Source organism: Salminus brasiliensis, chromosome 18 (genome assembly GCF_030463535.1).
Source record: "Salminus brasiliensis chromosome 18, fSalBra1.hap2, whole genome shotgun sequence".
Classification (NCBI taxonomy): domain Eukaryota; kingdom Metazoa; phylum Chordata; class Actinopteri; order Characiformes; family Bryconidae; genus Salminus; species Salminus brasiliensis.
In genome coordinates, this window is record NC_132895.1 from 33441761 (window position 1) to 33453953 (window position 12193).

A 12193-nucleotide genomic window follows, 5' to 3' on the forward strand; every position below is an offset into this window, starting at 1 on the left:
TCTGTTTAATGTGGAAAGAGAGAGAGAGAGACACACACACACAAACAGAAAGAGAGAGGGGGCGGTAGTAGGCGATATTGGGGTCAGTAAAGCTGACCAAAGGTTGTTTATTGTTTATAAGCTCCTCCTCCTCCCTACAGGTCACTATACAGGTGTGCAGGTACAGGTGTGCAGGTCCCACCTGCTCCTCCCCCCGCCCTCATCCCAGTCAGCACCGGTCAGTTTCTGACCCCAGAGCCGCTACCGACCCTGTGAGAGGGGGTCCGCCACCCAGAAAGGTCCGCACAAGAACAGCTCTGTGGCCAGAATCTGACCCCACTCTGCCACACACACACACACACACACACACACACACACACACACACACACACACACACTCTCTCTCTGACCTACCTGTGCTGGGGGCAGCGCGGGTGTTTGTGGAGGGAAATGCGAGGTTGTGTAAATGTTGTCTGTGTAAATCTGTGCATGTGTTTTTACACTCCCTCGGGGTCTCTCTGTAAGAGGGTAAACACTCTCACACACACACACACACACACACATACACACTCTCACACACACACTGTGCAAACACAGCAGTGTAACAGGGTGATCCTGAGGCTCTTACCTGAGCTGCTCTTTGCGGTTTAGCACCCTCTCGAGAGCCGTGCCCGTGTGTGTGTGTAAAGGTGTGTGTGTGTGTGCTGGGGGCGTTGTTGGAACACGCTGATGAGTCCTAATTAACCACAGCAAACTGTAAAAGATAATAAATACAGCTTCAAATCACATATAGGAATTTACACCACCCTGCCATCACGGGCACACACACACACACACACACACACACACAGCTTACACCAGACTTATAACTAACTCAGCTCAAACCATACCATACAGATCTCTATACTAAGCCCAATATTCTATACCTGTATTTACACTTCAATATCAAGATCAATATACATAATCAATATATCAATATCTGATCTATCTGGCAATACACTCTATAACCTGCGTACCGTATATCTATATCAGTACACTGTATGTATCAATATACTATCTATATGTCTATATACTCCATATCTATATTTCAATACACTGTCTGGATATGGCCATATCTATATCAGTACAATATGTATATATCTAATGTATATAACATTATCTGATAATATTATTCTATATCAGTACTGTATACATCTATGCACTATATATCTGTATATGTACTATATATCAATATACACTATATATATATATATATATATATATATATATATATATATATATATATATATATATATATATATATATATGTCTATATCAGTAAATCTATAAGTCTAAACACTCCCTATCAGCATCTATATGAACACACTGTATGTCTGTACACCATACTGTACATCAAGTTATCTATGTCAATATTGTCTATACGCTCTATATTTATATCTGTCACCTGTTCCATCTATAATTATATGTACTGTACATCTACATCAATCTATACATCTATACACTGCATATCTATATCTATATCAATACTCTGTTTATATATACCTATACACGGTATATATCAATATCTACATCAATTCTCTATCTACAAATCTATACACCTCATGTCTATATCAATACTCTGTTTATATACCTATACACTGTATATATCAATATCTACATCAATTCTCTATCTACAAATCTATACACCTCATGTCTATATCAATACTCTGTTTATATACCTATACACTGTATATATCAATATCTACATCAATTCTCTATCTACAAATCTATACACCTCATGTCTATATCAATACTCTGTTTATATACCTATACACTGTATATATCAATATCTACATCAATTCTGTACATCACAAATATATCAATATATACATCAATACTCTGTTTATATATACACTGTGTATATAAATATCTACATCAATTTTCTATCTACAAACCCTATACACCTCATATCTATATCAATACTCTGTTTATACATATACCTATACACTGTATATATCAATATCTACATCAATTCTCTATCTACAAATCTATACACTGCATATCTATATCTGCAGCCACACTCTGTATATATACCTGTACACCATACATATATATCAATATATATGTCAATACTCTGTTGATATATATACTGTATATATCAATGTCTACATCAGTTCTCTATCTATACATCTATACATTGCATATCTATATCTTCATTAATACTAATATAGCTGTATATAAACCCACTATGCTGTTACTCTATACACTGTATTTCTACATTTACATCAATGCTGTATTATACACTGTTTACCAATGTATACATCAATACTCTACATATAAATGTATACACACTACATCTATATATCCTAAGCACTATATCTGTCTACATCTAGTATCTCTAGATCTACGTCTGTATATATCCAGATCTATATCTGGCAGAGATATAAATTTACAACTGGAGGTGCTAGGCTAACAATGCTAACGAACACTGGACGTTGGACTGTCGCCAATCTCACCAATCAGCAAATAAATGGCGATTCTGGCTGTGTGTGTCGTTATTGAGGTGACATGAGTGAAAGTCCGGCGCTGGTCAGCAATGTTAGCCTAGCATCTCCTGTTGCAAACTAAAGGGCACCCTGCTAATTCCGCTAATTCAGCAGTTTAAAGTGAGGTCCCTCCCAGACTGTGCTCAGGCTCCAGTTCTGGTCGTTCCTGACCATGTCCAGTTTTGAGGGCCTGTGTTTTGTTAAAACGGGCCTATTGTTTAGCCGTAGCGTGTTTAGCGTAGCCGCTCTGCTGTTTCTCGTCTGTTTGTCTGCTGGGTTGTTGTGTCCTTTGTCCTGCTCTGTCTCCGTGCCGTTGTGCCATTGCTTTTCCGAAGCCTGATTTAGCCTGAGCCTGAACTAAAAGGGGTTATTATACGCCTGTGGGCGCTGCTCCGCCGTACTGGTTTGGCTGTAGTGGTTCTCTGAGTTTCTGAAGTACAGTAATCCACGGGCCTGTGGCCTCTTCTTCTGAACCGCCGCGGGTAACCCTGAAAGCCTCGCCGTGGTCTACCAGTCTGCCAGTGTCAGCAAAATGACCAGCGCTGGCCTGCTAGATTTACACAAAGTTCAGTTGAAGAAACATCTGGGAGTATATATCTACAATATATATCAGTAAAGTGCATTTCTGTGTGTATCAATGCAGTAGAATTATAGATCTATGCGCTCTGTGTACGTCAACAGTCTGGGTTTATGTCTCTAGCTACTGTGTGTATATATATATATATAATGTGTGTGTATGTATCTATTGCTGTATCAAAGCATTTGCTATATACACTGTGTCTATATTTAGGGTCTATATATATATATATACATAGTGCTGAGGGTTCCTCACTGTCCTGAGATGCCTCTATCTGTCTGTCTTTCTGTCTCTCTATTTGTCATCTCTATCTCAATATGTCTCTATATGTTTCTCTATCTCTATGTCTCTACATCTATATGTATCTGTCTCTCTACCTCTATATGTCTCTCTGTCTGTTTGCCTCTGTATGTCTCTGTCTCTCTACCACTGTGTCTCTCTGTCTCTAACTCTCTGTCTGTTTGCCTCTATATGTCTCTGTCTCTATCTCTCTGTCTGTCTGCCTCTATATGTCTCTCCATATTGTTCTCTATCTGTCTGCCTCTATATGTCTCTGTCTCTCTACCTCTATATGTCTCTATCTCCCTGTCTGTCTGCCTCTATATGTCTCTGTCTCTACCTCTATATGTCTCTATCTCCCTGTCTGTCTGCCTCTATATGTCTCTGTCTCTCTACCTCTATATGTCTCTATCTCCCTGTCTGTCTGCCTCTATATGTCTCTGTCTCTACCTCTATATGTCTCTATCTCCCTGTCTGTCTGCCTCTATACGTCTCTGTCTTTCTACCTTTATATGTCTCTCTGTCTCTATCTCCCTGTCTGTGTGCCTCTATAAGTCTCTGTCTTTCTACCTTTATATGTCTCTCTGTCTCTATCTCCCTGTCTGTGTGCCTCTATAAGTCTCTGTCTTTCTACCTTTATATGTCTCTCTGTCTCTATCTCCCTGTCTGTGTGCCTCTATACGTCTCTGTCTTTCTACCTTTATATGTCTCTCTGTCTCTATCTCCCTGTCTGTGTGCCTCTATAAGTCTCTGTCTTTCTACCTTTATATGTCTCTCTGTCTCTATCTCCCTGTCTGTGTGCCTCTATATGTCTCGGTCTCTCTACCTCTATATGTCTCTATCTCCCTGTCTGTGTGCCTCTATATGTCTCGGTCTCTCTACCACTATATGGCTGTCTACCTGTCTCTACCTCTATATGTCTCTCTGACTCTCTGTCTCTCTGACTCGCTGTCTTTCTCTATGTCTCTTTACCTCTATATGTTTCTCTATCTCTCAGTGTCTCTCTGTCTTTCTATGTCTCTCTCTCTCTCTCTCTCTCTCTCTCTCTCTCTGGTTTTCTCTCTCTCTTTTTGGTGTACTGTCACAATGGTGGAAATAGTTGTATTCTTAAAGTGTGTGTGTGTGTGTGTGTGTGTGTATGTGTTTGTGTGTGTATTTAACAAGCCACAGCTGGAGGTGATTTCCAGTTGGTGAAAGTGTGTGTGTGTGTGTGTGTAGATAGTGTGCTTTGAAGGTTTGTCACAGGGCAGTGATTACCTGTGTGTGTGGTCCTGATACCTGAAACCTTCATGAGAGAGAGAGAGAGAGAGAGAGAGAGAGAGAGGGAGAGATGACTGAGCTGGACTGGTGACGCTGCCTGACCGCTCTAACCCCCTTCCCTTTCCCGCACAGAGAGGCACCACAGCAACCACCCTGCCGGAGTTAATGACCCCCTGCAGGGGGAGGTAATTAGAGACAGTGAGGGGCTACTTTAGCGCTGTAGTGGTGGTGATTTAACCCAGCTGATTGTCCCGGGGTCCCTCCTGCCCTCGGCTCGTACAGTGACCGCTTAATGGGGTCCCAGAACCGAGGTCAGGCGTCCTGAATGCTCCCATTGAGGCGGCTCGTGTCCGCCCCTCCCCCTCTCGTTTCATCTTACTGTAATGACGCTGACCGCAGGACGGCCCGCCTACTGTGTTTCCACCGCACTGCCAAAAACAAGGGGATAACAGGGGAAGCCCTCCTTAACGGCCTAAATATGGGCTATGTCTCACTGTGCGATTACTGTAGTAATAGTCAAATATTAATTCACGTATTTATTAATACAGAAAATATAACGCTTATTTTTTATTGTTTTGACCCCCCCTGCTGTGTTGGAGGGTTTAAAAAAAATGATTATTTAATATTTTTTTTGCAGCATGAAACCTTTTCTGCTGGGCTTAATTAGTGTAATGACAAATGACTAATTAAATGTGTTAATATTATGTATGCTAATATATGCTAATATAGCACACATACTGTTCCACTCAGAATGTGTCTGAATAAATACATAAAATAATAATAATAATAATAATAATAATAATAATAATATATTATATATAAACAAACTATATAAGCATATGTAAAATATGTATATTTAATAAAATAATCCTCAGTCCTCACCAGAAAATGGCTTACTTATGATAATGTATAAATGATTATAAATAAAGGTATACATTTATTATAAACTTGTGGTTGAAGGGCTGATGAATTGAATCACACTAAATTCTATTTTTTATATATATTTGTTTTTTTCTTTTTCTTTTTTCCTCAGAAAATAAAGCTTAAAACAAGTAAACATTATAGTCCAGTGGATTAAAACCCTTTCAATAGATAAAATTACTTAAAACATGTACAAAAAAACCCTTAATAATAAGTTTCATTATCTCATAATATTCTTACAACAATAAAATATATTTTTTTTATATATTTTTAAATCTCTTAAATATCATATTTAATAAAAGTTCACTTCGCTAGAATATAGTTTTATTAGAAATGTTATTATAAACACACAAACTGTCCAATCACAGACCTTCTCTACCGTCTCGCTTTTCATATCAAAGGCTTTTCATACATTAGCATATCGTCACTGTTTTAAATTATTTTCAAGAAAAATAGATCATAATATGAATATGAATAAAAGAAGATGGGTTTGCGTTTCGAACATCAGCTGACACATCATTTTCAATAAGGGACCCAAACCCTAGTCCTCAACCTCACCGAAATATGAAAAATATACTATAAATATTTACTTTTTTGTGATTTCTTCTTTCTGAAGGTCTAAAGTGTGTAAATGCTCACGGTTACGGTCAACCACGATGACCAGCTGATATTGAGCCTCCTTCTGAAACTGATGCGGAACATCCGGATTGACCGTCAGAGCCTTCAGTCCCTTTCACAGTCTAGATTCCGTTGCCAATGGCAATCCTTAGGGGCCCAAGCACTGCTCACCATTACTGAGTGATCTGTGTCTTTAGACTGGCCTCATGTATAGCAGACGCGGGGTCTCGTTAGGGCCTTTCTGGACATTGTCAGGGTCATCACAGCACACTGTGATTGGTCAGGGTCATCACAGCACACTGTGATTGGTCAGTGCCTCTGTGGCGTATCACTGTATATTTCAGCCCAGCCGGTGTGTGTTTGTATGTAAATGAAGTGTGTTATGATTGAAGTTCTTCAGTGCTAACATGCCTGTGTGTGTGTGTTTCTCTCCGCAGCGGATCCAGCGGATCTCCTGAAGATTTTAGATTTTCCCAGTTTGCCGGAGGGCGTATCGAAAACTACAGGCTTCTGTGCACACAGGCGGTCATCGAAAGGGCCGGACGTGGCCTACAGAGTAACCAAAGATGCTCAACTGAGCGCACCTACCAAACAGCTCTACCCCTGTGAGTGGACACACACACACACACGTATATACACTCCACTTGTCATTAACACTGGTGTTTATAGTGTTCAGTTTCTGAGCATTATTTTTTTTTATTGTAACTTCATTTGAACCTTTTTATTGTATTAGTTATTATATTGTTGTGGATATAAACGGTAATATACTTGCTGCACATTAATTCCATATTAAATTGAATCGGAATGCTCATTAGTTAAATTCATATTATTATGTTAATTTAGTTATTAATGGATATAAATTTCATTAACACAGAATTCGGAATTAATAATATTATAAATTATAATGAATTTGATTAGAACTTTTTATGGGCATTAGTTTTATTAATAATTTATTTAAAAAATATATTAATTATAGAAAAATATAAAAAAAACAAATGATTAATTACATTATTACATATTATCACTTTATTCTGGCCATTAACTATAACTACAAATTCCTTTTCAAATTATTTCTTTATTATTTGTATTATTATTTTAATTATATATTTTATTCGATATTATTACATTTTGTATACTTTGTGGAAAATTGTGGAAATAAGTTTTGCTTTAAATTTATTCTGATATTAACTTTGATCAGAAATTAATTCTGGCTATTAATTCTAGTATAAATGAATAATGTTTTTATTAGAACTTCATTATGGGCGTTAACTTTAGTTATACATTTATTCAGATATTAAATTTATTAGTATTTATTTCTTTAGAACTTAATTGTGGAGTTTTTTATGTTTATTCAAATATAATTCCTTTTGAATATTAATTTTATTAGATTCTGTGACATGCACACACACACACACACACATTCATCACCCTCCCTCCTTCTCTCTTTTTTCTGTCTGTGTTGGTGTATTTGTTACTCTCTTTGTGTGTGTGTGTGTGTGTGTGATCTGAGCACATCTGTGTTGAATAAAGCTGGCTGAGTGTGTAGTTCTGCTGCTCTGAGCGGAAGAAGGATGGAGTGATGGAGGCATACCAATACACTCTCACAGTACAGGACCCGAGTGAGACCAGGGCAGCGCAGATCACTCAGCTGAATAGAACAGAACTGAAATTAAAGAGGGAGGCGGTCTCCAGTGGGTCGGTCCAATCACGTGAGCCGACTCCAGCCCTCTGTTTAAAACATAGAGGGAGAGGGAGAGGGAGAGAGAGAGAGAGAGAGAGAGAGAGAGAGTAAAAGATAAATAGGTTGGAGGAGAGAGAGTGAGGGAAGGTCTCTAATTTGTGTGTGTGTGTGTGTGTGTGTGTGTGTGTGTGTGTGTGTGTGTGCACTAATGTTTTCCATAAGGAGACTGAGGTCATTCTAACACCCCTCTCTCTTTTCCTCACTCTCTCTCGTTCTCACAAACACACACTTTCTCTCTTCTCACACACACACACGCACACACACACACACACACACACACACACACACACAAGTAGGGACACAACCTTATAAAGGTAAATTAAAGCTGCTAGCTTCATTGCCCCCAGCATAACACACTCCTGTACACCCCCCCCCACACACACACACACACTCACACACACCCACACACACACTCACTCAAACACACACTCACTGAGCTGGAATGGTTGAAGTGTATAATCAGGGGTTTTGTGGAAGAAGTGACTCACAACTCTGCTCCCTCTCTCAACCCCAACCCCCCCCCCCCCCCGTACTGCTGAGAGAGAGTGTGTGTGTGTGTGTGTGTGTACCTGTCTCTCTCTCTCTTTATATATGTGTCTCACTCCCTCTCTCTGTCTCCCCATCTCTCATTCTGTCCTCATATACACTATCCAAAAGCAAGACAAAAGTATTGGGACACCTGTAAAAAAAGAGTTTCTCCACAACTTATCCCGTCCAAAAGTACTGGATGGAGCTCATCCACCCCCATCATTCCAGAGAGCACTGCTCCACAGCTCCTCAATGCTGGGGGGCTTTATACCCCTCTAGCCCACGCCTGGTATTAGGCAGCCTGGTACCAATAGGGTCATGATGTTGATCTGCTCCAGGTAGTCCTATTCTATTGGCAGTACTTCTTCTCTACAGGGACTAGACAAGCTGTGTGTGCATTTGCACATCTATGTCAGCAATGGGCGCAATGGGGGCGTCCACAGACAGTCCACAGAACCCCGTTACCATTAGGACGTGTCTAGAACCCAGCTAGGCGGAGTCTGGATGGATGGTCTGTCGGAATACTCTGGAATAGGAGAATGTCCCAAATGCCCCCCGTCCCCGTCCTCGTCCCCGCCCCCCCTCTCTCTGTGTTTCTGAAGAATTTCTGATTCTGTTGAGTGTACAGTTTCTGAGCACACTTCACTGTGTGTGTGTGTGTGTGTGTGTGTGTGCAGGACGACTGGAAAACTAACTTCCTGTTCAACTGGCCCAAAATTTCCCAAAGGCCTTAACGGCATCTGTTTGGCAGATGTTTGTGTGTGTGTGTGTGTGTAAGAGTGTGTGTGTGTGTGTGTGTGTAAGAGTGTGTGAGAGTGTGTGTGTGTGTGTTGTACAGGAGACTGCAGTGGTGTCTGGTTTTCTATTCAGACAGTCAGACTGTTCCTCCATTACTGTTCCTCTGTTTTCCTCTCACTGCTGCTCCGCCCCTCCGTCTCCCAGCTCTGTTAACCCAGCCAAACACACCTCACCCCACTGACCACTCCACTGATCACTCTACACCTCACCCCACTGACCACTCCACTGATCACTCTACACCTCACCCCACTGACCACTCCACTGACCACTCCACTGATCACTCTACTGACCACTCCACTGATCACTCTACTGATTACTTCAATCTTTCCTCCACTGACCACTCCACTGATCACCCCACACATCACTCCACTGACCACTCCACTGATCACTCTACTGACCACTCCACTGATCACTCTACTGATTACTTCAATCTTTCCTCCACTGACCACTCCACTGATCACCCCACACATCACTCCACTGATCACTCCACTGATCACTCTACACCTCACCCCACTGATCACTCCACTGACCTCTCCACTCTTCACTCCACTGTTCACTCTGCTGATTACTCCACACCTCACTCCACTGATCACTCCAGTCTTTCCTCCACTGATCATCCCACACCTCACTCCACACCTCACTCCACACCTCACTCCACACCTCACTCCACTGATCACTCCAATCTTTCCTCCACTGATCACTCCACTCATCATCGCACACATCACTCCACTTATCACTCCACTGATCACTCCACACATCACTCCATTGATCACTCCACACATTACTCCACTGACCACTCCACTGACCACTCCACTGATCATGCCACACCTCATTCCAGTAATCAGTCCACTGATCACTCCACTAATTACCATACCATCATTAATACTGTGCCAATATTTAATCAGTACGTTTATATAATTATATATAAACTGACTCCTCACACACACACACACACACACACACACACACACACACACACACACACACAGAGTTCCCTTCAGATCTTCCAGCTGTGTGAAGTCCAGGTTAGTAATAGTAATATTTAACCCCTCTCCCCCCTTCTCTGCAGCGTCAGTGTTTCCGGAGGACTTCTCCATCCTGGCCACGGTTCGACCCAATAAGGGCAGCCAGTCGTTCCTGCTGTCCATCTACAACGAGCAGGGCATCCAGCAGCTGGGCCTGGAGGTGGGCCGCTCCCCTGTCTTCCTCTACGAAGACCACCTGGGTAAACCCGGTCCAGAGGATTACCCACTCTTCAGAGGGATCAACCTGGCTGACGGAAAGTACGACACACACACACACACACACACACAAGTGCCATCATGTGACCCCAGTAACAGCCAATCAAAATCAGCATTCTAATGAGCTCATGCATATTAATGACCAGCAAGCTGTGGCCAGCTTTTAATGACCAACGCTGTGACCTCAGCAACCTCTTCGTTGTCACGTGACCTCAGTAGCAGCTAATCATAATCGGTATGCTAATCACCTCATGCATATTAATGATCAGACTTTTGATTGGGTGTTACTGAGGTCAATAACATTGATCAACATCATTGATTGACCAACTTATGTTAATGACCAACTGTCACTGCGTCACGTGACCTCAGTAACAGCTAATCAAAATCGGTATGCTAATGAGCTCATGCATATTAATGAGCCACGCCGTCAGTCATCAGTGCTGTAGAATGTAGGGTTGCACTCCTCCTATGGAGACCCGACAGCATTTTCTGACTCCTGGTTTTCTTTTCCTTGTGTGTGTGTGTGTGTGTGTGTGTGTGTGTGTACTGTAGATGGCATCGCGTGGCGATCAGTGTCCATAAACAGAGCATAACGATGATAGTGGACTGTAAGAAGAAGACGACGCGAGCGTTATCCCGGAGCCCCAACCCCATCATCGACACCAAAGGCATTGTAGTGTTCGGCACCCGCATCCTGGACGAGGAAGTGTTCGAGGTAGGCTTGCGTTGTGTGTGTGTGTGTGTGTGTGTGTGTGTGTGTGTGTGTGTAGAGACGGAATCCTGGGGTGGATTTTTATACACATACAGGATATATTTTACTATAAACTACATGTCCAAAAGTTTGTGGACACCCCCTCAGCTGCTTTGCCATATGTACACATACACACAGACACACACACACTGCCAATAGAATAGGACTCTCTGGAGCTGATACACATGTACTGATGCCAGGCCAACATCCTGACCTCACCAACGCTCTTGTCACTGAATGCAGTCAAATCCTCACAGCAGTGCTCCTCCGGAATCGCAGTGGTGGTGTCCCAATACTTCTGGCCACGATATATTTGAGTGGCGTGAACGTGTCTCTGTAGAGTGCCAAGTGCTCCCAGCAGCAGCCTGTACTTGTAAAAGGCAGGTGTGAGTGTGTGAGTGTGTGTGTGTGTGTATGTGTAAGTGTGTGTGTGTGTGTGTGTGTTTAGCACCTACTTGTTGGAAGTGTAGTGTACATATTTGGCTTCCATCTACACTTTACCTGTCAGTCTGGAAGAGTGATTGCAGGTATGAGTGTGTGTGTGTGTGTGTGTGTGTGTGTGTGTGTGTGTGTGTGTGTGTTTCCGAGCCTGGTTATAATAAGCAGTGAAGCAGATATATGGGATTTAAGGCCTGGGTGGCTTTCTGGATGACTCACAACATAGCACAGCCAATCAGAGCAGAGCTAATTTACATAAATCAGTTCTACAGACGCAGCAGGAAAAGCCGAAAACGGGAATGGGCGGGGCTAAAGTGACCTCGGCAACAGTCCAATGTGGTAATGACCAACTCTGTCATTTGTCCGTCACATGGCCTCAGAAACGGCCAATCAAAATATACTACATACTAATGAACTCATGCATATTCATGACTGCTGAACTGGTGCGGCAATCACTAAAGCACGTCCAAAAGTTTGTGGACACCTTCTAATCTACTTTAAGCTGCACCCATTGCTGACACAGATGTGCAAATGCAC

At 41.9% G+C, this 12193-nt stretch overlaps 1 protein-coding gene across 2 annotated transcripts in view; it reads left to right on the forward strand.

The window, feature by feature from the left end:
* Positions 1–12193, forward strand: part of col5a1 (procollagen, type V, alpha 1) — a 93099-nt gene that overhangs the window by 17120 nt on the left and 63786 nt on the right. For both annotated transcript variants that reach the window (XM_072662620.1, XM_072662621.1), the window contains exons 2-4: positions 6597–6764; positions 10296–10509; positions 11020–11182. In XM_072662620.1, coding sequence (XP_072518721.1) covers positions 6597–6764; positions 10296–10509; positions 11020–11182 — 545 coding nt within the window. The remainder of the gene's footprint in view (positions 1–6596; positions 6765–10295; positions 10510–11019; positions 11183–12193) is intronic.